This window comes from Myxine glutinosa, chromosome 3 (genome assembly GCF_964187855.1).
Source record: "Myxine glutinosa chromosome 3, kmMyxGlut1.1, whole genome shotgun sequence".
NCBI lineage: Eukaryota > Metazoa > Chordata > Myxini > Myxiniformes > Myxinidae > Myxine > Myxine glutinosa.
Genome location: NC_136263.1, coordinates 218,903,446 through 218,929,580, shown reverse-complemented (window position 1 = coordinate 218,929,580; position 26,135 = coordinate 218,903,446). Strand labels below are relative to the sequence as shown.

Genomic DNA, 26,135 nt, shown 5'->3' with positions numbered 1-26,135 from the left:
TGTAGAGAAAAAACTGAATCACAAGCCAGTGTCCAAAGCACCCCGGAAATGAGGAAAATGAGGGTACTCAGGCCTTGACACTTGACGATGCTAAATGACATCCTCACTTCATTGGGATTATCCATTTTCAGCTTGCTTAATTTTAAAGATAATACTGAAGTCTATTACATGATAGAGTTGAAATAAAATGGTTGTTAAAATAGAGATTTTGTATAAATGGACAAAGAGCAAATCTATAAGTGGTCCGTTCTGAAAACAAACAACACCAACAACATGCATTTTAAGGCCATTTTCCCTGCTGGAGCGGGGGTTAGCCTTGCGGTCCCCATGACAATCTTCTCCATTTTGCCCTATTTTCTGCATCTCTCCTTGTTAACCCCTTTGCCCGCATTTCTTCTTCCACCATCTTTAGCCAAGTCTTTCTCGGTCTTCCCCGTCCTCTACTTCCTTCTACATTCATTTCCATCACTCTTCTCAACCAGTCACTTTCATCCTTCCTCAACACATGACCAAACCATCTCAACCTGTTCCTCTTCACAGCATCAATCACAGGCTCTATTCCCATCATCTTTTGCAATTCATCATTTGTCTCCCTCTCTCTCAACGATACTCCGCACATCCACCGAACCATTCGCATTTCCACCCTTTCCAGCCTTCGTTGCTGCTCTACGTTCATTACCCATGTCTCGCTCCCATAAATCATAACACTTCTCACACATGCAGCATACACCTTTCCCTTCAGCTTCAACGACACTCCCCTCCTCGTCAGCACGCCACTCAGTTCCCGAAGCTCCTTCCATGCACATCTCACTCCAGCAACCGTTGCCGAGTCTGATCCACCTTCTCCATTCAGCATGTCTCCGAGGTAGCAAAATGTTTTCACACCTTCCAGCTTCACGCCGTCTCCAAGATCCAACTCAACATTTCCTCCATCTGCAGCTCCCTCTGTGCACACCTTACATTTTAATGTAGCTGCCACACTGGTTATTGACCCGCTCAGACCACTGCATTTTTGATGAACCCACTCAGCGCACATTGTACATTGAATGGAGTTCACTCCGACACCCTTGCTGCACACAGCACATGGCCACTTCCCAGTTCTTTCCACCTCACCACATGCTTTACCACTTGCCATCACCTTCGTCTTTCCAATATTCACCTTCAGACCTTTTGTCTCCATACATTCCTTCCACTTGTTCATCTTTTCCTTCAGTCCATCCATACTTTTCGCAATCAACACCAGATCATCTGCTCCCACGGTAAACCCTCCTTTACGTTCTGAGCCAGCACCTCCATCACAGCTACAAATAGTAGTGGACTTAGTACCGACCCCTGATGCACTCCCACCTTCACGTCAAACTCACCACTGTTCCCGTCCTTCGTCCTTACAGCTGTGCACGCTCTTTTGTACATTGCCATCACCACTCTGATCAACCATTCCTCCACTCCTAACTTCCTTGATGCCCATGTCACTACTTCGCGTGGAACCCTATCGAATGCTTTCTCCAGATCAACAAACCCAAGAAACAACTTCTTCCTCTTCTCCATGTGCTTCTCCTGCAACTGCCTTACAATAAAGAGCGCGTCTGTCGTGCCTCTTCCTGGCATAAATCCAAACTGCATTTAGTCGATCTTCACCTTCTTCCTTATCCTCCTCTCCAACACCTTTTCCAATACCTTCATTCCATGCTCCAATAACTTTATCGCTCGTTACGAGCCACACTCCAGAGGGTCACCTTTCCCGTTGTATAGAGGGACGAGGGTACTCAGTTCCCAATCCACTGGAATGCGGCCTTCTTTCACCACCAGATTACAGATCTCTGTCATTCTCTTCACACCCAAACTTCCTGCTGCCTTCAACATATCTCCCACAACTCCCGTCGGCCCTCCCGCTTTTCTACTCTTCATTGCTTTTATCGCTTCCTCAACTTCCTTCTCAGTTATCTTCTCTGCCGTTCCTAAAACTGGGTTACTCTCCATGTTGCCATCCTATTCATTCTCTGTATTCAACAGCATTTCCATATATATTTTCCATCTTCCTTTAATTCCATCTGGGTCCACAACGATTTGTCCCACTTCATCCTTCAAGCAACTCACCCCCATCACATCACACCTCTCTTTCGCTATCTGCTTTGCAATCCTGAATACCGCTCTCTGACCCTCTTCCGAATCCAAGCGTTCTCCGAACATTTTCCAACATGCCTCCTGAGAACGTTCGCTACCTCTTTCTTTGCAGCCTTCTTGGCTGCCTTATAACTTTCATGCTCTGCTTTTTCTGCTACCGTGCCCTTCGCCTTCTGCCACTGCTTTAACTTCTTCCTCTTCTCGTCAATCCTCTTTCCAACTTCATCATCCCACCACCATGTTTCCGAGTGCCTCAGTGGTCCTTTTGTCCATCCACATACCTCACCAACGGCTCCCAACAGACTATCTTTCATTGACATCCGACCACATTCAAGCTCAACCACATCATCCTCTACCATACTCAGCCTCTCTTTTAATGCCTCCCACATTCATCTTTTAATGAACAGCGTTCTGAGAAACAGGTGTAAAACTCGATGATTGTCCATGAGTGAAAATGATGTGAAATGACGATGAAACATTGAAACCAGAATGAAGGAAGGAAGATGTGAGGAACGAGTTAGGGGAGAGGGAATAGGTAAATGGGGCAGGTGGGATGGGGGGAGGTGTACTGGTTGACATATTAGGAGTACCGGGAATGTAATGACGTTTTTAAAAGAGGAATACACAGCTTGATAAACGACATTACTTTCTGGTACACCAAATATTGCTTAGATTGTTTAACTTTCTGTCACAAATAAAAACAAAGATTGAGACACCTGTGTGGACCTTGTGCATACCTTGTTTAATCTACAATTTAAGGGTTTGTCCATGTAACATGTTCCCGATGTTTCCGCCAAGGCTCTGACACTTCTCAAAGCAGTCAGATCAAACATTACATTGTATGCACTTTGTGGTGCGTAGCGTAACACTCCGTCAATGTTAGCATATATAACACCTGTTTATAACAATTGTCGTGAATACAACCTCATCCCAAATGAAAAAATAGCCCCAAGTGGGCGGACGACTGCTGATTTGGGGGTGGGAAGCGACCCTGGTCCCCTGGGAGACCCCCTGGTCCCCTGGGAGCTCTCGGAGACCCCTTGGGCCTTGGGAGCTCTCGGAAACCCCCTGGTCCCCTCGGAGCCCTCGGAAATCCCCTGGTCCCCTGGGAGCTCTCGGAGACCCCCTGGTCCCCTGGGAGCCGCCCTGGTGCCCTGGGAGCCCTCGGAGACCCCTGGGAGTCCCCATGATCCGAATTACAGAAACAGATGGCTGAGCAATTGTGCGGGCCATCGAGTAGAGGGGCTGCATTGGGTTTCAGAGCAATCGGTTGGTAAATAGGGGACAAGTATGGATCCGAAGTTTGGGGGTAATCCCCTTTGGGAGTCCCCATGATCCAAAATGGAATCATTGAAGCTTGAGCGTTTGTGCTGCTGTCTTGTGTTCATGCGTCAGGTTTCAGAACAATGAGATAAGGGAGTAGTAGAAAAATAGCAAAAAGGTAATGGACGGACGGACGACCGGACGCACAAACATCTGTGCATCACGATCCATTTTATAAGTTGATCTCTTCGAGAACCAGGATGAGATTACCTAAAAAAAAGTAATTCTTAGGTTACTCAGGTGTGGTCCTTTGCAGCGACCCACCTCGAGTTCCCAGGAGGCAGCTGCACCGGTAGCCGTTGACGAGGTCGATGCAGCGGGCGCCATGCTGGCATGGAGAGCTCAGGCACTCGTCCTGCTGTTCCTCACATCGCGGCCCCGTGTATCCCGGATCACACTCGCAACCGTAGCCGGCAATGGCGTCGATGCAGCGTCCGTGGTGACACGGGTCCGGTTCGCACTCGTTTATATCCACCTCACAGAGCGGACCAGAATACCCTGAAAGGAAGGAGTTATTATTCGTGAAAAAACGACTTTCAACAAGTATTTATTCACGGCAAGCGTCGTCGGTTAGTGGACGGAGTCGGTGTCTGCACCGGAATACTTACTGGATGAGAGAAGCAAGGAATGGGACACACACGATGTGATTTTGGAGAAATGATGTTGCTTTGTTTGTACGAAAACTACAAACAATAGTAAACACGAGGGACAATTGCTTCGCGATACACGTCTACAACCAGGTTTCAGTTCAATATGTCAGAGGTTAAGGGGGGAAAGTCTGGAAAACTGACCCAGGTATCATATGCGATATTTTCAAACTTCAAAAGGGACAGAAATCCATGAAAAATTGGCAAAAAGCACCAAATCTCAATCTTGGTGTAATTTATCATAATAAAGTGATGCATCAAGTTTCCGTTTAATATGTTGGAGGTTAAGGGGGGGAAAGTCTGGAAAACCACAGGTGAGACGGACAAACAGACCGAGAGCTAACCGATAGACTCCTCCAGGTATGGGACTAATAAAGAAGAACTAAACAATGTTTCACCAAGTCGAGCACAGCTCCTGCTTCATGAGAGGTGTGTAACATGGTCTGCTGCTTCATGAGAGGTGTGTAACATGGTCTGCTGCTTCATGAGAGGTGTGTAACATGGTCTGCTGCTTCATGAGAGGTGTGTAACATGGTCTGCTGCTTCATGAGAGGTGTGTAACATGGTCTGCTGCTTCATGAGAGGTGTGTAACATGGTCTGCTGCTTCATGAGAGGTGTGTAACATGGTCTGCTGCTTCATGAGAGGTGTGTAACATGGTCTGCTGTTTCACGAGAGGTGTGTAACATGGTCTGCTGCTTCACGAGAGGTGTGTAACATGGTCTGCTGCTTAATGAGAGGTGTGTAACATGGTCTGCTGCTTCATGAGAGGTGTGTAAGATGGTCTGCTGCTTAATGAGAGGTGTGTAACATGGTCTGCTGCTTCACGAGAGGTGTGTAACATGGTCTGCTGCTTCACGAGACGTGTGTAACATGGTCTGCTGCTTCACAAGAGGTGTGTAACATGGTCTGCTGCTTCATGAGAGGTGTGTAACATGGTCTGCTGCTTCATGAGAGGTGTGTAACATGGTCTGCTGCTTCATGAGAGGTGTGTAACATGGTCTGCTGCTTCATGAGAGGTGTGTAACATGGTCTGCTGTTTCACGAGAGGTGTGTAACATGGTCTGCTGCTTCACGAGAGGTGTGTAACATGGTCTGCTGCTTAATGAGAGGTGTGTAACATGGTCTGCTGCTTCATGAGAGGTGTGTAAGATGGTCTGCTGCTTAATGAGAGGTGTGTAACATGGTCTGCTGCTTCACGAGAGGTGTGTAACATGGTCTGCTGCTTCACGAGAGGTGTGTAACATGGTCTGCTGCTTCACAAGAGGTGTGTAACATGGTCTGCTGCTTCATGAGAGGTGTGTAACATGGTCTGCTGCTTCATGAGAGGTGTGTAACATGGTCTGCTGCTTTATGAGAGGTGTGTAACATGATCTGCTGCTTCATGAGAGGTGTGTAACATAGTCTGCTGCTTTATGAGAGGTGTGTAACATGATCTGCTGCTTCATGAGAGGTGTGTAACATAGTCTGCTGCTTAATGAGAGGTGTGTAACATGGTCTGCTGCTTCATGAGAGGTGTGTAACATAGTCTGCTGCTTTATGAGAGGTGTGTAACATGATCTGCTGCTTCATGAGAGGTGTGTAACATGGTCTGCTGCTTCACAAGAGGTGTGTAACATGGTCTGCTGCTTCATGAGAGGTGTGTAACATGGTCTGCTGCTTCATGAGAGGTGTGTAACATGGTCTGCTGCTTCATGAGAGGTGTGTAGCATGGTCTGCTGCTTCATGAGAGGTGTGTAACATGGTCTGCTGCTTCACAAGAGGTGTGTAACATGGTCTGCTGCTTCACAAGAGGTGTGTAACATGGGCTGCTGCTTCATGAGAGGTGTGTAACATGGTCTGCTGCTTCAGGAGAGGTGTGTAACATGGTCTGCTGCTTCATGAGAGGTGTGTAACATGGTCTGCTGCTTCACAAGAGGTGTGTAACATAGTCTGCTGCTTCATGAGAGGTGTGTAACATGGTCTGCTGCTTCATGAGAGGTGTGTAACATGGTCTGCTGCTTCACAAGAGGTGTGTAACATGGTCTGCTGCTTCACGAGAGGTGTGTAACATGGTCTGCTGCTTCATGAGAGGTGTGTAACATGGTCTGCTGCTTCACAAGAGGTGTGTAACATGGTCTGCTGCTTCACAAGAGGTGTGTAACATGGTCTGCTGCTTCCTACAGTTCCATGAAAAGATCTCGGTCCCATTCTTCACCGGCCTACATGAAACAAAACAACGTGATATCTAGCGTAACACCTCTTGGGTGTTCCGGGACCGGGAACCACGCGTCACGACGGCTATGGCCACATGGATCATGAAGAACGGGACACACCTGCCGAACACCACCCTACCTGACCGCGGCTCACACCAGCGGGTCTGGAGAACAAGATGAGACAATTACACATTGAAAGGTAAAACCTCTTCCGGCTTTGTAGAGGCTCTGCGTGGGCCTACCAAGCGGATTTGTCCCTGCCAAGCGGATTTGTCCCTGCCAAGCGGATTTGTCCCTACCAAGCGGATTTGTCCCTACCAAGTGGATTTGTCCCTACCAAACGGATTTGTCCCTGCCAAGCGGATTTGTCCCTACCAAGCGGATTTGTCCCTACCAAGCGGATTTGCCCCTACCAAACGGATTTGTCCCTACCAAACGGATTTGTCCCTACCAAGTGGATTTGTCCCTACCAAACGGATTTGTCCCTGCCAAGCGGATTTGTCCCTACCAAGCGGATTTGTCCCTACCAAGCGGATTTGTCCCTGCCAAGCGGATTTGTCCCTGCCAAGCGGATTTGTCCCTACCAAGCGGCTTTGTCCCTCCCAAGCGGATTTGTCCCTACCAAGCGGATTTGTCCCTGCCAAGCGGATTTGTCCCTACCAAGCGGATTTGTCCCTACCAAACGGATTTGTCCCTACCAAGCGGATTTGTCCCTCCCAAGCGGATTTGTCCCTACCAAGCGGATTTGTCCCTGCCAAGCGGATTTGTCCCTGCCAAGCGGATTTGTTGGAATGCCGGTCGAGGGCGTGTGTTTGAGGGTGCGGAAACGATGCTCTTACCTTCTGCGCACTCGCACTCGTACGTGTTGGGTCGATCTATGCACTTGGCCCCGTTGTGGCACGGGGTGCTGGCACACTCGTCGATGTCGGTCTCGCACATGGAGTCGCTGAAGCCTTGAAAGGGAAGAGGAGTGAAAAAGTGTACAAGAGGGAAATTTACTGCTTTCCATAACCTTAGTTCGGCCAATTCCATGTTATGTCTAAGAAAACTCCAAAAGCTTCACTCGGAGTTTGTGTGGATAAAATAAACGGAGCTTATTTTGGAGGAAGTAGATACAGACGCAGGTCATTCCATGATTCATCTTCAACATGGAGTCCCGACCAAGGGACGACGTACATGGTCATTGCATTTTTGTCAAACAAGAAAATTATCAGGGAAACATTGATCTTGGAAAAACAACTAAAGGAACAGAAAACATGATGTTAAATACATATGTGAAGGACAACATGATGGCAAATACATATGTGAAGGAAAACATGATGGCAAATACATATGTGAAGGAAAACATGATGGCAAATACATATGTGAAGGAAAACATGATGGCAAATACATATGTGAAGGAAAACGTGATGGCAAATACATATGTGAAGGACAACATGATGGCAAATACATATGTGAAGGAAAACGTGATGGCAAATACATATGTGAAGGAAAACATGATGGCAAATACATATGTGAAGGAAAACATGATGGCAAATACATATGTGAAGGAAAACATGATGGCAAATACATATGTGAAGGAAAACGTGATGGCAAATACATATGTGAAGGACAACATGATGGCAAATACATATGTGAAGGAAAACGTGATGGCAAATACATATGTGAAGGAAAACATGATGGCAAATACATATGTGAAGGAAAACATGATGGCAAATACATATGTGAAGGAAAACATGATGGCAAATACATATGTGAAGGAAAACATGATGGCAAATACATATGTGAAGGAAAACGTGATGGCAAATACATATGTGAAGGAAAACATGATGGCAAATACATATGTGAAGGAAAACATGATGGCAAATACATATGTGAAGGAAAACATGATGGCAAATACATATGTGAAGGAAAACATGATGGCAAATACATATGTGAAGGACAACATGATGGCAAATACATATGTGAAGGAAAACGTGATGACAAATACATATGTGAAGGACAACATGATGGCAAATACATATGTGAAGGACAACATGATGGCAAATACATATGTGAAGGACAACATGATGGCAAATACATATGTGAAGGACAACATGATGGCAAATACATATGTGAAGGACAACGTGATGGCAAATACATATGTGAAGGAAAACGTGATGGCAAATACATATGTGAAGGACAACATGATGGCAAATACATATGTGAAGGAAAACATGATGGTAAATACATATGTGAAGGACAACGTGATGGCAAATACATATGTGAAGGAAAACATGATGGTAAATACATATGTGAAGGAAAACATGATGGTAAATACATATGTGAAGGACAACATGATGGTAAATACATATGTGAAGGACAACATGATGGCAAATACATATGTGAAGGAAAACGTGATGGCAAATACATATGTGAAGGACAACATGATGGCAAATACATATGTGAAGGAAAACTTGATGGTAAATACATATGTGAAGGACAACGTGATGGCAAATACATATGTGAAGGAAAACATGATGGTAAATACATATGTGAAGGACAACATGATGGTAAATACATATGTGAAGGACAACATGATGGCAAATACATATGTGAAGGACAACATGATGGCAAATACATATGTGAAGGACAACATGATGGCAAATACATAAGTGAAGGACAACATGATGGCAAATACATATGTGAAGGACAACATGATGGCAAATACATATGTGAAGGACAACATGATGGCAAATACATATGTGAAGGAAAACATGATGGTAAATACATATGAGAAGGACAACATGATGGTAAATACATATGTGAAGGACAACATGATGGCAAATACATATGTGAAGGACAACATGATGGCAAATACATATGTGAAGGACAACATGATGGCAAATACATATGTGAAGGACAACATGATGGCAAATACATATGTGAAGGAAAACGTGATGGCAAATACATATGTGAAGGACAACATGATGGCAAATACATATGTGAAGGAAAACATGATGGCAAATACATATGTGAAGGAAAACGTGATGGCAAATACATATGTGAAGGACAACATGATGGCAAATACATATGTGAAGGAAAACATGATGGTAAATACATATGTGAAGGACAACATGATGGTAAATACATATGTGAAGGACAACATGATGGCAAATACATATGTGAAGGACAACATGATGGCAAATACATATGTGAAGGACAACATGATGGCAAATACATATGTGAAGGACAACATGATGGCACATACATATGTGAAGGAAAACATGATGGTAAATACATATGTGAAGGAAAACGTGATGGCAAATACATATGTGAAGGAAAACGTGATGGCAAATACATATGTGAAGGAAAACGTGATGGCAAATACATATGTGAAGGAAAACATGATGGTAACTACATATGTGAAGGACAACATGATGGCAAATACATATGTGAAGGACAACATGATGGCAAATACATATGTGAAGGAAAACGTGATGGCAAATACATATGTGAAGGACAACTTGATGGCAAATACATATGTGAAGGACAACATGATGGCAAATACATATGTGAAGGAAAACGTGATGGCAAATACATATGTGAAGGACAACATGATGGCAAATACATATGTGAAGGAAAACATGATGGTAAATACATATGTGAAGGACAACATGATGGTAAATACATATGTGAAGGACAACATGATGGCAAATACATATGTGAAGGACAACATGATGGCAAATACATATGTGAAGGACAACATGATGGCAAATACATATGTGAAGGACAACATGATGGCAAATACATATGTGAAGGAAAACATGATGGTAACTACATATGTGAAGGACAACATGATGGCAAATACATATGTGAAGGACAACATGATGGCAAATACATATGTGAAGGACAACATGATGGCAAATACATATGTGAAGGACAACATGATGGCAAATACATATGTGAAGGACAACATGATGGCAAATACATATGTGAAGGAAAACATGATGGCAAATACATATGTGAAGGAAAACGTGATGGCAAATACATATGTGAAGGAAAACATGATGGCAAATACATATGTGAAGGAAAACGTGATGGCAAATACATATGTGAAGGAAAACAGGATGGGAAATACATATGTGAAGGAAAACATGAGATGGCAAATACATATGTGAAGGACATCATGATGGCAAATACATATGTGAAGGACAACATGATGACAAATACATATGTGAAGGAAAACATGATGGCAAATACATATGTGAAGGACAACATGATGGCAAATACATATGTGAAGGAAAACATGATGGCAAATACATATGTGAAGGAAAACATGATGGCAAATACATATGTGAAGGAAAACGTGATGGCAAATACATATGTGAAGGAAAACGTGATGGCAAATACATATGTGAAGGAAAACGTGATGGTAAATACAAATGTGAAGGACATCGTGATGGCAAATACATATGTGAAGGACAACATGATGGCAAATACATATGTGAAGGACAACATGATGGCAAATACATATGTGAAGGAAAACATGATGGTAAATACATATGTGAAGGACAACATGATGGCAAATACATATGTGAAGGAAAACATGATGGTAAATACATATGTGAAGGAAAACGTGATGGCAAATACATATGTGAAGGAAAACATGATGGCAAATACATATGTGAAGGACAACATGATGGCAAATACATATGTGAAGGAAAACATGATGGCAAATACATATGTGAAGGACAACATGATGGCAAATACATATGTGAAGGAAAACGTGATGGCAAATACATATGTGAAGGAAAACGTGATGGCAAATACATATGTGAAGGAAAACATGATGGCAAATACATATGTGAAGGACAACATGATGGCAAATACATATGTGAAGGACAACATGATGGCAAATACATATGTGAAGGAAAACATGATGGTAAATACATATGTGAAGGACAACATGATGGCAAATACATATGTGAAGGAAAACATGATGGCAAATACATATGTGAAGGACAACGTGATGGCAAATACATATGTGAAGGACAACGTGATGGCAAATACATATGTGAAGGACAACATGATGGCAAATACATATGTGAAGGAAAACATGATGGTAAATACATATGTGAAGGACAACATGATGGCAAATACATATGTGAAGGAAAACATGATGGCAAATACATATGTGAAGGAAAACATGATGGCAAATACATATGTGAAGGAAAACATGATGGCAAATACATATGTGAAGGACAACATGATGGCAAATACATATGTGAAGGAAAACGTGATGGCAAATACATATGTGAAGGAAAACGTGATGGCAAATACATATGTGAAGGAAAACATGATGGCAAATACATATGTGAAGGACAACATGATGGCAAATACATATGTGAAGGACAACATGATCACAAATACATATGTGAAGGAAAACATGATGGTAAATACATATGTGAAGGACAACATGATGGCAAATACATATGTGAAGGACAATATGATGGCAAATACATATGTGAAGGAAGACATGATGGCAAATACATATGTGAAGGAAAACATGATGGCAAATACATATGTGAAGGAAAACATGATGGCAAATACATATGTGAAGGAAAACATGATGGAAAATACATGTGTGAAGGAAAACATGATGGCAAATACATATGTGAAGGAAAACATGATGGCAAATACATATGTGAAGGAAAACATGATGGCAAATACATATGTGAAGGAAAACATGATGGCAAATACATATGTGAAGGAAAACATGATGGCAAATACATGTGTGAAGAAAAACATGATGGCAAATACATATGTGAAGGAAAACATGACGGCAAATACATATGTGAAGGAAAACATGATGGCAAATACATATGTGAAGGAAAACATGATGGCAAATACGTATGTGAAGGAAAACATGATGGAAAATACATGTGTGAAGGAAAACATGATGGCAAATACATATGTGAAGGAAAACATGATGTCAAATACATATGTGAAGTAAAACATGATGGCAAATACATATGTGAAGGAAAACATGATGGCAAATACATATGTGAAGGAAAACATGATGGCAAATACATATGTGAAGGAAAACATGATGGCAAATACATATGTGAAGGAAAACATGATGGCAAATACATATGTGAAGGAAAACATGATGGCAAATACATGTGTGAAGGACATGTAACTGACCGTGCGGACAGTCACAATGGAAGCCATTCACACGATCCGTGCAGTTTCCGTTGTTCAGGCATGGTCTGCTTTCACATTCATCCATATCGATCTCGCAGAAATCTCCCGTGAATCCTTCAACCCAGAAGAATTAGCACAATCATGTGTAGTTAACAGTGAAATAAGCCACTGAGACATAGACAAGACCTACAGGTGCAAACAGACAAATGCTTCCATTTCTCTAAGCTTCCAGGAATGCCCCCCACTTCCCACCCCTCTTTTCCTCCTTCAAGGGAAACTTCCAAAATGCACACTTACTGCAGTTCCCCTCGACTCCTTTGTTTCACTTTTTTTTTCTTTTTTTTTTTGTATACTGAATCGAGGCTCGTGAAAGAGCTAAAACTCCAGCTTGTGGAACCTCTTTTCTCAATGTGCTTAATCCCACTTCCCTCTGGTACTTTGACTTGGTTGTCATTAGTAAACCATCGTCGCCACCCTTCATCCCAACATGTGATCGACATCCTCATCAACACTTCCCTACCTCTCCCCATCTACTTGAGGGCTGTTATGTTTCCTTCCCCCTTCTCTTCACTCCTGTTTTTTCCTCCCCTCCGCCAATCGTCCCATTACGCTTCCTTCAATTCTGGCACCTGGTTCTTTAATGAGCCTCGACATTGTATATAAATAAACTTTCCATTTGCTATGTCACATACAAACTGGACAAAAGGATCATGTGACTCACACAGCCATCTGCTTGTCATTTCCAACACAAAATGTCAATTAGATGTAGGCCATTAAATTAATCCTGCAGGCCTTCTGAATTATTTGTGGTTGAGTTGTGATAAAACTTCATGGATAAGTTGGTTCGGTGACAAAAACAAACCAATTCCATTTTTAAAATCACATGAAATGCAATGCGGTGGGGTCACGTGTTCACATGAATTTCAATGCGGTGGGGGTCATGTGTTTACATGAAAAGCTTTACAAGGGGTCACGTGTTTACATGAAAAGCATTACAGAGGGTCATGTGTTTACATGAAAAGCTTTACAAGGGGTCACGTGTTTACATGAAAAGCATTACAGAGGGTCATGCGTTTACATGAAAAGCATCACAGAGGGTCATGCGTTTACATGAAAAGCATCACAGAGGGTCACGTGTTTACATGAAAAGCATTACAGAAGGTCACATGTTTACATGAAAAGCATCACAGAGGGTCATGCGTTCACATGAAAACCATCACGGGGGTCACGTGTTTACATGAAATGCATTACAAGGGGTCACGTGTTTGCATGAAATGCATTACAAGGGGTCACGTGTTTACGTGAACACCATCACAGAGGGTCACGTGTTTACATGAAATGCATTACAAGGGCTCACGTGTTTACATGAAAAGCATTACACAGGGTCACGTGTTTACATGAAAGGCATCACAGAGGGTCACATGTTTACATGAAAAGCATTACAGAGGGTCACATATTTACATGAAATGCATTACAAGGGGTCACGTGTTTACATGAAGAGCATTACAGAGGGTCACGTGTTTGCATGAAATGCATTACAAGGGGTCATGCGTTTACGTGAAAAGCATCACAGAGGGTCACGTGTTTACATGAAAAGCATTACAGAAGGTCACATGTTTACATGAAAAGCATCGCAGAGGGTCATGCGTTCACATGAAAACCATCACAGGGGGTCACATGTTTACATGAAATGCATTACAAGGGGTCACGTGTTTACGTGAACACCATCACAGAGGGTCACATGTTTACATGAAATGCATTACAAGGGGTCACGTGTTTACATGAGAAGCATTACAGAGGGTCACGTGTTTACCTGAAAAGCATCACAGAGGGTCACATGTTTACATGAAAAGCATTACAAGGGGTCACATGTTTACATGAAAAGCATTACAGAGGGTCACTTGTTTACATGAAAAGCATTACAGAGGGTCACGTGTTTACATGAAAAGCATTACAAGGGGTCACCTGTTTACATGAAATGCATTACAGAGGGTCACGTCTTTACATGAAATGCATTACAAGGGGTCACGTGTTTACATGAAATGCATTACAAGGGGTCACGTGTTTACATGAAATGCATTACAAGGGGTCACGTGTTTACATGAAGTGTATTACAAGGGGTCACGTGTTTACATGAAATGCATTACAAGGGGTCACGTGTTTACATGAAATGCATTACAAGGGGTCACGTGTTTACATGAAATGTATTACAAGGGGTCACGTGCTTACATGAAATGCATTACAAGGGGTCACGTGTTTACATGAAATGCATTACAAGGGGTCACGTGTTTACATGAAATGCATTACAAGGGGTCACGTGTTTACATGAAATGCATTACAAGGGGTCACGTGTTTACATGAAATACATTACAAGGGGTCATGTGTTTACATGAAATGCATTACAAGGGGTCGTGTGTTTACATGAAATGCATTACAAGGGGTCACGTGTTTACATGAAAACCATCACAGGGAGTCATGTGTTTACATGAAATGCATTACAAGGGGTCACGTGTTTACATGAAATGCATTACTAGGGGTCACGTGTTTACATTTAATGCATTACTAGGGGGTCACGTGTTTACATGAAATGCATTACTAGGGGTCACGTGTTTACATGAAATGCATTACTAGGGTGTCACGTGTTTACATGAAAACCATCACAGGGAGTCATGTGTTTACATGAAATGCATTACAAGGGGTCACGTGTTTACATGAAAACCATCACAGGGAGTCATGTGTTTACATGAAATGCATTACAAGGGGTCACGTGTTTACATGAAATGCATTACTAGGGGTCACGTGTTTACATGAAATGCATTACTAGGGGGGTCACGTGTTTACATGAAATGCATTACTAGGGGTCACGTGTTTACATGAAATGCATTACTAGGGGTCACGTGTTTACATTTAATGCATTACTAGGGGGTCACGTGTTTACATGAAATGCATTACTAGGGGGTCACGTGTTTACATGAAATGCATTACTAGGGGTCACGTGTTTACATGAAATGCATTACTAGGGGGTCACGTGTTTACATGAAAACTATCACAGGGAGTCATGTGTTTACATGAAAAGCATCACAGAGGGTCACGTGTTTACATGAAATGCATTACAAGGGGTCACGTGTTTACATGAAATGCATTACTAGGGGTCACGTGTTTACATGAAATGCATTACAAGAGGTCACGTTTTTACATGAAAAGCAATGCGGTGGGGGTCACGTGTTTACATGAAATGCATTACGGAGGGTCACGTGTTTACATGAAAAGCATCACAGAGGGTCACATGTTTAATGGTTTTGGAGAAAGAACATAAAATAATTCCACAAAATCTTTATTTAACGCCCATCTGAAACCACTACAGAGATTCTTCTTTATTTCTTTACATCCTTTATTTTTCACGTGGCTAAATGTAAAACGATGGTTTTATTTTTTTTAATCATTGGCCGATTAATTGTGATGAAATGGTGGGGCACTGTGTTTGGTATGAATGAAACAATGACAATTCGCGACACATTGGCTCATCATGTCGCTCTTCCTCTGGACATTTTCATATTGCACGGTAATGTATGTAGCAGTGCTGGCACGTGCACTCACTTGCATGTTTACGCAGCCAGCGGAAGGCCATGGAACACAGAAGCAGATTACGGATTTTATCTGGCTAAGGGGAAGGCCTGGCTCAATGCTATTTCAACAAAGGCCAATTTCAACATTTTGATACAGAAAAAGACAACACAGGACTGGAAGCCTGACAATCCTGAATCATGTGTACATGTATGTATGTATGTATGTATGTATGTATTTGTGTATGTGCATTTATGTGTGTATGCATGTGTGTGTGTGTGTGTGTGTGTGTGTGTGTGTGTGTGTGTGTGTGTGTGTGTGTGTGTGTGTGTGTGTGTATGTATTTGTGTATGTGCATTTATGTGTGTATGTATGTATTTATGTATGTGCATTTATGTGTGTATGTATGTATGTATGTATGTATGTATGTATGTATGTATTTGTGTATGTGCATTTATGTGTGTATGTATGTATGTATGTATGTATGTATGTATGTATGTATGTATTTGTGTATGTGCATTTATGTGTATGCATGTGTATGCATGTGTGTGTGTGTGTGTGTGTGTGCGTGTATGTATGCGTGTGTATGTATGTGTGCAGGGGCATCGAGAGCCAGCACGGGCCCCGAAGCAAACAAACTCAGGGCGACCATCCCCATCCTTTCTCTCTTTTATAACTTTTTAAGGAACTTGCTTTGATGCAAAACAAAAAAACTTTTAAAAAACAAACCTTTATTTAGCCGTATGATCGAAAATAAAGGAGATAGCGGGACGTTTGGACCAATCGAGTCAATTCACACCCTCGACTGTTTGTACTATTTCTCCATAAGATTGGAAAAAATACGTGAGAAGATGGTTAATCTTTTTTTTGGACAAAGAGGATACAAACCCATTTCTTTGTAACGCACATTTCTGGTTAATATCCATTTTCTGTAAAGTTTGAAACTTCACCATTAACAGCGGCAAATGTTTTTTTGTTTCCGGCAAGAAAGCAAAATCAGCTTCTCAGTTTAAATGTAACGATGAGGAAATGAGGATGAGCTGATGATGAGTTTTACTGTAGTTAAAAAAAATACAGGACAAGCTCGGACCCCTCAAAAGACGACCCCGGGCGTGGAGTCAGCGACCCCCCTGCCCCCCCCCCCCCCCGATGCCCCTGTATGTGTGTATGTATACACCTATACTGTATATACATATATATATGTATGTTTTATCTTTATCATTATTCATTCATTTAAATACAAAACTGGGATAGTACAGACTCCAAAAGAATCTGGCATTGTAACAGGCCAGAATGTCCACCACGCACCTTTGCGCTCAGGTGTTAATAGGCCTTGTACTCAGTTCGTTTATTTTAAATTTCGATACACACGTTTTTATTTTTGAGCTACAATTCCAGTTCAATAACTTTCCGTCCAGATAGAAGGGCACGGACACTACGAGGCAACAAAGTAGAACAAAACGTGCCTGGATATGCACCTGTGACGTCGTGCTCTTCTAAGTCAGGTGTTCGTCTGCAGCGGAATCACTTACCGGGCATACATATGCACAGGAAGTATCCGATTTGGTCAAGACAGGTGGCGTCGTTGCGGCAAGGAGATGACTGACATTCGTTGTTGTCGATTTCACAGCGTGGTCCGCTATAGCCCTTGAGACACTTACAGCGGAACGAGCCCATGGTGTTGATGCAACGCCCGCCGTGCTCACAGGGAGAGCCACCTGCCAGGAGACAAGCAACCGGATGCATTATGAATTGGGCAGAAAACCAAGGAAACGACAGAACCGCCAAAGGAACAGGGCATTCCACACTGGCTGTGCTGTCGGTGCAGGGCCCGGGTACATGGTACTAGATTAGGCCAGCTTGGGGTTACCAAATGGTCTATCCTGTTCAAAAGGTCTTTAAAATCGTATTGTGTGCGGAATTGAACCTAGAAACCTAGTCGAGACAAATCCAACCCAATAACCCTGCTCTGAGCTATCCTGTGAATCATGTGTCGTATTGGTGAATGGTGGGCACATGAGCAACATCAATATATAACTATAATGAGAAATAGGCCTATATATGGACGACAGAAATAAAAAATAACTTACTATATCGCTATCGGAAGAACAAGACAGAAAAATGGTGGAACATTGGAGGAAGAGCAGATTCACGTGGCATAAACAGAGCAGCGTGCTTCCCTAATGAGAAAATAATGGAGCAAACCAGAGTGCAGTAGTGTATGTTACAGGGCGAGGACCGAGGAGGGTAAGTGCCAGTGGAAGGACAACATTGGGATGGTGGGCAACTCGAGTAGAAGGGCGAGCCTGGCTATGGCAAGAAAGTCTGACTAATAATAAATACAAGTCTTCAATATCTGGATGGCGGGTTTACCCGAGAAACCCTTAAAGCTCATATTGAGAGCGGATCACCCATCATCCGATACCACCCATCATCCGATACCACCCATCATCCGATACCGCCCATCATCCGATACCACCCATCATCCGATACCGCCCATCATCCGATACCGCCCATCATCCGATACCGCCCATCATCCGATACCGCCCATCATCCGATACCGCCCATCATCCGATACCGCCCATCATCCGATACCGCCCATCATCCGATACCGCCCATCATCCGATACCGCCCATCATCCGATACCGCCCATCATCCGATACCGCCCATCATCCGATACCGCCCATCATCCGATACCGCCCATCATCCGATACCGCCCATCATCCGATACCGCCCATCATCCGACACCACCCATCATCAGACACAACCCATCATCCGATACCGCCGTACCCATGGTGCACTCATCGATGTCCACGTCGCATGCTCCACCCGTGTATCCCACAGGGCAAGTGCAGATGGCATGGCCGCTGATGGGGTTGGTGTCACACATGGCATCGCTGTGGCAAGGGTTGCTGATGCAGGTATTGTCCAGGTGGCATAGGATACCTGTAGGGGATGCATTCAGGTAAACTCAGTGTGTGCTTGCTAAAGTTTCCTGCAACGCGCAACTCGGTTGGTTAAACTTAACGAGTTTAAGTGCCATTGATGAATGTTCCTGATTACCGATGAAAAATAATCTCTTAATATGCATTTTAAAAACAGACTTGATGTGCACAATCTCTTTGAATGGACGCTAGAAGAATTACTCGGCATTCATACCCCCCACCTCCCCCCAAAAAAGTTTTCCATTGATACAGCAAATTGTCCATTCCATGAAGATTAAAATTTACGATCTTGATCAAAGCTTGGGTCAACAGAATGAAAAGTGACGATTATTCAGATGAAAAATGATGATTTTAGAAGGTTGACCTTGAGTTAACCTTTGACGTTTTGACCTCAAAAATAGTTGGTTTTCCAATTCAGTGAGGCAATACACAATGCTGTTGTATTTTCAAGTCAATCAGATGAAAATTGATGGGTTTTCAGATGAAAATTAATGATTTTGGAAGTTTGATCTTCAGTTGACCTTTGACCTTTTGACCTCTAAAATAGTATGTTTCCCAATTTAGTGACTCGAAATGCAAATGCTATTCAATTTTCAAGTCAATCGGTTGAGAATTGACGACTTTTTAGATGAAAATTGATGATTTTTTAAATTTGACCTTGAGTTGACCTTTGACCTTTTGACCTCAAAAAGTTCGTTTCCCAATGTAGTGACTCAATATACAAATGCTGTTCAATTTACAAGTCAATTGGATTTTAAAATGGCGATTTTAGAAATTTGACCTCCACATGACCTTTGACGTCAAAATCAATAGGCTTCTCAATTGGGACGACCTGTACAACTTGGTGAAGTTTTGTGAAGATCGGTTTAGAATTGTGACCTGTAGGCCGGTGACAGACAAATGAAAAATCACTCATAGAGCGACACTTGGAAAAAGAGAGCAAAGCAGAATGGCACTCAGTCGAGCATCCTTTTGACCTCACAAATGATCATTGGTGGTCGAATTCTGTGAGCTGATATGAAAATCCAATTCAAATTTCAAGTCAATCGGATGAAAATTGAGGCTTTCAGAAATTTGAAAAAAGTGGTTGACCTTTGGCCTGTGTTGACCTTTTTACCTTTTGACCTCAAAAATATATAGGATTTTGTCGGACTACGAACTCTACCATTTGGTGAAGTTTCGTGAAGATCGGTTTAAAATTGTGACCCGTAGGCAAGTATAAGTGAGCGGACAGACAAACACACAAATACACACACCCACACACCCACACACCCACACACACACACACACACACACACACACACACACACACACACACACACACACACACACACACACACACACACACACACACACACACACACACACACACACACACACACACACACACACACACACAAACCGGTGATCAACATACTTGCAAAAAAAAAAAAAACATTGCCAAGTAACAAACAAACAGAACCACCAATATACTTTTAAATCTTCGATTTTCCAAGTAACAAATACAATCACATGGACAACAAGGGGTGATCATCGGCGGACATTATTAGGCTCGCAGACCGCTACATATCCATGAAAGTGACGTCACTCGCACAATCGGTGGGCCCTAAAGCAAGGGGACTGCGCCTGGGAACGGAAAGCTTGCTTATCCTGGATGGAAGCCAGACCACTGACCCACACGACGGCCTCGCCGCAAGCAGCGTTCAAGAGGCTCCGATGAAATCTTTGGCATTTTTTCCTCAACAACAGTCGCCAGCACAATGGAATTTCGGTGCCACGTCGGATCGGGTTCCCGTTCCTCGGGCGGCGGCGGCATCAATTTTCTGCATCAGTAGAGGACACGTCGATTGAAGGAAGCGAAAATGAGCGGTTACCCGAAATGAGCGGTTACCCGAAATGAGCGGTGACCCGAAATGAGCGGTTACCCGAAATGAGCGGTTACCCGAAATGAGCGGTGACCCGAAATGAGCGGTTACCCGAAATGAGCGGTTACCCGAAATGAGCGGTTACCCGAAATGAGCGGTTACCCGAAATGAGCGGTGACCCGAAATGAGCGGTGACCCGAAATGAGCGGTTACCCGAAATGAGCGGTTACCCGAAATGAGCGGTTACCCGAAATGAGCGGTTACCCGAAATGAGCGGTTACCCGAAATGAGCGGTTACCCGAAATGAGCGGTTACCCGAAATGAGCGGTTACCCAAAATGAGCGGTTACCCGAAATGAGCGGTTACCCGAAATGAGCGGTGACCCGAAATGAGCGGTTACCCGAAATGAGCGGTTACCCGAAATGAGCGGTTACCCGAAATGAGCGGTTACCCGAAATGAGCGGTTACCCGAAATGAGCGGTTACCCGAAATGAGCGGTTACCCAAAATGAGCGGTTACCCGAAATGAGCGGTGACCCGAAATGAGCGGTGACCCGAAATGAGCGGTTACCCGAAATGAGCGGTTACCCGAAATGAGCGGTTACCCGAAATGAGCGGTTACCCGAAATGAGCGGTGACCCGAAATGAGCGGTTACCCGAAATGAGCGGTGACCCGAAATGAGCGGTTACCCGAAATGAGCGGTGACCCGAAATGAGCGGTTACCCGAAATGAGCGGTTACCCGAAATGAGCGGTTACCCGAAATGAGCGGTGACCCGAAATGAGCGGTGACCCGAAATGAGCGGTGACCCGAAATGAGCGGTTACCCGAAATGAGCGGTGACCCGAAATGAGCGGTGACCCGAAATGAGCGGTTACCCGAAATGAGCGGTTACCCGAAATGAGCGGTTACCCGAAATGAGCGGTTACCCGAAATGAGCGGTTACCCGAAATGAGCGGTTACCCGAAACCAAGTTCCCTGCTGTTCATTTCACTCAACATTAAAAAAAAACAATATCCACATGTATGGCCAAAGCCATCCCAGAATGGTCGGTCAGCCGTTACACATCCCGTCAGCCGTTACACATCCCGTCAGCCGTTACACATCCCGTCAGCCGTTACACATCCCGTCAGCCGTTACACATCCGGTCAGCCGTTACACATCCCGTCAGCCGTTACACATCCGGTCAGCCGTTACACATCCCGTCAGCCGTTACACATCCCGTCAGCCGTTACACATCCGGTCAGCCGTTACACATCCCGTCAGCCGTTACACATCCCGTCAGCCGTTACACATCCGGTCAGCCGTTACACATCCCGTCAGCCGTTACACATCCGGTCAGCCGTTACACATCCCGTCAGCCGTTACACATCCCGTCAGCCGTTACACATCCCGTCAGCCGTTACACATCCGGTCAGCCGTTACACATCCCGTCAGCCGTTACACATCCCGTCAGCCGTTACACATCCGGTCAGCCGTTACACATCCCGTCAGCCGTTAAACATCCGGTCAGCCGTTACACATCCCGTCAGCCGGTACACATCCCGTCAGCCGTTACACATCCCGTCAGCCGTTACACATCCCGTCAGCCGTTACACATCCGGTCAGCCGTTACACATCCCGTCAGCCGTTACACATCCCGTCAGCCGGTACACATCCCGTCAGCCGGTACACATCCCGTCAGCCGTTACACATCCCGTCAGCCGTTACACATCCCGTCAGCCGTTACACATCCCGTCAGCCGTTACACATCCGGTCAGCCGTTACACATCCCGTCAGCCGTTACACATCCCGTCAGCCGTTACACATCCCGTCAGCCGGTACACATCCCGTCAGCCGTTACACATCCGGTCAGCCGTTACACATCCGGTCAGCCGTTACACATCCCGTCAGCCGTTACACATCCGGTCAGCCGTTACACATCCCGTCAGCCGTTACATATCCGGTCAGCCGTTACACATCCCGTCAGCCGTTACACATCCCGTCAGCCGTTACACATCCCGTCAGCCGTTACACATCCGGTCAGCCGTTACACATCCCGTCAGCCGGTACACATCCCGTCAGCCGTTACACATCCCGTCAGCCGGTACACATCCCGTCAGCCGTTACACATCCGGTCAGCCGTTACACATCCGGTCAGCCGTTACACATCCCGTCAGCCGTTAAACATCCGGTCAGCCGTTACACATCCCGTCAGCCGGTACACATCCCGTCAGCCGTTACACATCCCGTCAGCCGTTACACATCCGGTCAGCCGTTACACATCCCGTCAGCCGTTACACATCCCGTCAGCCGGTACACATCCCGTCAGCCGGTACACATCCCGTCAGCCGGTACACATCCCGTCAGCCGTTACACATCCGGTCAGCCGTTACACATCCGGTCAGCCGTTACACATCCCGTCAGCCGTTACACATCTGTGGTACTGTGAACGTTGAGGCAGCTGCCCCCACGCCATGTTCAAACACTTCGATCCGTGTCCAAGTGCATGGTCTCCGTTCACCACGGAAACAGCTGCAGCTGCTGTGGTTTTCCCAGATTTGTTCCTCGGTCATGGTGAGGATAAGGAATCACATGGACCCGGAAATCAATGACTTCAGCACAAGTTGGGGCTTCGGGAAGTGCGAGGCGCAAATTGCATCAAGGATGCTCAACGCAGGAAGCAGCGAGGGAATGGAGGGTCGCATTGACGTAATGGAGGGTCGCATTGAGGAACTTGGAGGGTCGCATTGAGGAAAATGGAGGGTCGCATTGAGGATATGGAGGATCACATTGAGGGAATGGAGGGTCGCATTGAGGGAATGGAGCACGCATTGAGGGAATGGAGATTCGCATTGAGGGAATGGAGGGTCGCATTGAGGAAATGGAGGGTCGCATTGAGGAAATGGAGGGTCGCATTGAGGGAATGGGGGATCGCATTGAGGGAATGGAGGATCGCATTGAGGGAATGGAGGGTCGCATTGAGGAAATGGAGGGTCGCATTGAGGGAATGGAGACCCGCATTGAGGGAATGGGGGATCGCATTGAGGAAATGGAGGGTCGCATTGAGGGAATGGAGGGTCGCATTGAGGGAATGGAGGGTCGCATTGAGGGAATGGAGGGTCGCATTGAGGGAATGGAGGGTCGCATTGAGGGAATGGAGGGTCGCATTGAGGGAATGGGGGATCGCATTGAGGGAATGGAGCACGCATTGAGGGAATGGAGCACGCATTGAGGGAATGGAGATTCGCATTGAGGGAATGGAGGGTCGCATCGAGGGAATGGAGGATCGCATCGAGGGAATGGAGGGTCGCATCGAGGGAATGGAGGGTCGCATCGAGGGAATGGAGGGTCGCATCGAGGGAATGGAGGGTCGCATCGAGGGAATGGGGAATCGCATTGAGGAAATGGAGGGTCGCATTGAGGGAATGGAGGGTCGCATTGAGGGAATGGGGAATCGCATTGAGGGAATGGGGGTCGCATTGAGGGAATGGAGGGTCGCATTGAGGGAATGGGGGATCGCATTGAGGGAATGGGGGATCGCATTGAGGAAATGGAGGGTCGCATTGAGGGAATGGAGGGTCGCATTGAGGGAATGGGGGATCACATTGAGGAAATGGAGGGTCGCATTGAGGAAATGGAGGGTCGCATTGAGGGAATGGGGGATCGCATTGAGGGAATGGAGGATCGCATTGAGGGAATGAAGGGTCGCATTGAGGGAATGGAGGGTCGCATCGAGGGAATGGAGGGTCGCATCGAGGGAATGGAGGGTCGCATCGAGGGAATGGAGGATCGCATCGAGGGAATGGAGGGTCGCATCGAGGGAATGGAGGGTCGCATCGAGGGAATGGAGGGTCGCATCGAGGGAATGGAGGGTCGCATCGAGGGAATGGAGGGTCGCATCGAGGGAATGGAGGGTCGCATCGAGGGAATGGAGGATCGCATCGAGGTAATGGAGGGTCGCATTGAGGGAATGGAGGATCGCATTGAAGTAATGGAGGATCGCATTGAGGTAATGGAGGATCGCATTGAGGTAATGGAGGGTCGCATTGAGGGAATGGAGGATCGCATTGAAGTAATGGAGGATCGCATTGAGGTAATGGAGGATCGCATCGAGGAACGCCAAGGCGTGTTCGAGCATCCGGAACTAACACTCCACTCCTTTTGCAGTTATTGAAGCTTGTTCTACCACAGGTCAATCCCGCCAACACAAGCACTCGGGAATAAACGTTCAAGGCCTTAAACTTTACAACATGAAGTTCATATCAGTTGAGGAAAGATGTCGATGTTCTGTCGACGCCGAGATGACGTGCTTTGCTCTCAGGTGTGAGTTTCATGTTCAAGACGATCGTGTTAATGTAGAAGGTTTGCACGAACACCACCTACCTGTCTTTCCCACGGGGCACTCGCAGTAGAAGGCGGCGACACGGTCGTGGCACGTGGCACCGTTGTAGCACGTCGCCGTAGCGCAGTCGTCGATGTTTTGGCTGCAGTCAGGACCGGTCCAGCCGTTGACGCAAACACACGCGTAGCTGCCCGGGGAGTTGTGGCAAGTTCCACCATTGAGGCAAGAATTGGGTTGAAGAACACATTCATCGACGTCCTTGGTACAGAACTGGCCTGTGGAGCACGTGCACGGAAGGGGACAGCAAGACTCAGATCACTTTTAAATGGTGCGCCATCCGGCTTGGACCATGAGCATTCAGCATAACAATCACTTGTCTCCCATCTCAATGGGGATAATAGTTAATAAGCTATATTATGACAAATACAAAACTAGCCTGGTGTTGGCTTATCGGTTAGGGCGCCGGCTTGGGCTCCTAGGATCCTAGGTTCAAATCCTGGTCAGGGTGCCAGCTTGGGATCCGAGGATCCTGGGTTCAAATCCTGGTCAGGGTGCCGGCTTGGGATCCGAGGATCCTGGGTTCAAATCCTGGTCAGGGTGCCGGCTTGGGATCCGACGATCCTGGGTTCAAATCCTGGTCAGGGTGCCGGCTTGGGATCCTAGGATCCTAGGTTCAAATCCTGGTCAGGGTGCTGGCTTGGGATCCGAGGATCCTGGGTTCAAATCCTGGTTGGGGTGCCAGCTAAGGATCCTGGGTTCAAATCCTGGTTGGGGTGCCAGCTTGGGATCTTAGGATCCTGGGTTCAAATCCTGGTTGGGGTGCCGGCTTGGGATCATAGGATCCTGGGTTCAAATCCTGGTTGGGGTGCCGGCTGGGGATCCTACGATCCTGGGTTCAAATCCTGGTTAGGGTGCCGGCTTGGGATCCTAGGATCCTGGGTTCAAATCCTGGTTGGGGTGCCGGC

General features: G+C 45.3%; 1 protein-coding gene across 1 annotated transcript in view; it reads right to left on the bottom strand.

Moving 5' to 3' along the window:
• Positions 1-26,135, bottom strand: part of LOC137422866 (uncharacterized) — a 288,315-nt gene that overhangs the window by 96,502 nt on the left and 165,678 nt on the right. Inside the window, exons 6-11 of the mRNA XM_078774985.1 lie at positions 25,212-25,445; positions 18,829-18,984; positions 17,571-17,756; positions 12,475-12,588; positions 7,128-7,241; positions 3,712-3,945 (exon numbers count right to left, since the gene is read on the bottom strand). Coding sequence (XP_078631111.1) covers positions 3,712-3,945; positions 7,128-7,241; positions 12,475-12,588; positions 17,571-17,756; positions 18,829-18,984; positions 25,212-25,445 — 1,038 coding nt within the window. The remainder of the gene's footprint in view (positions 1-3,711; positions 3,946-7,127; positions 7,242-12,474; positions 12,589-17,570; positions 17,757-18,828; positions 18,985-25,211; positions 25,446-26,135) is intronic.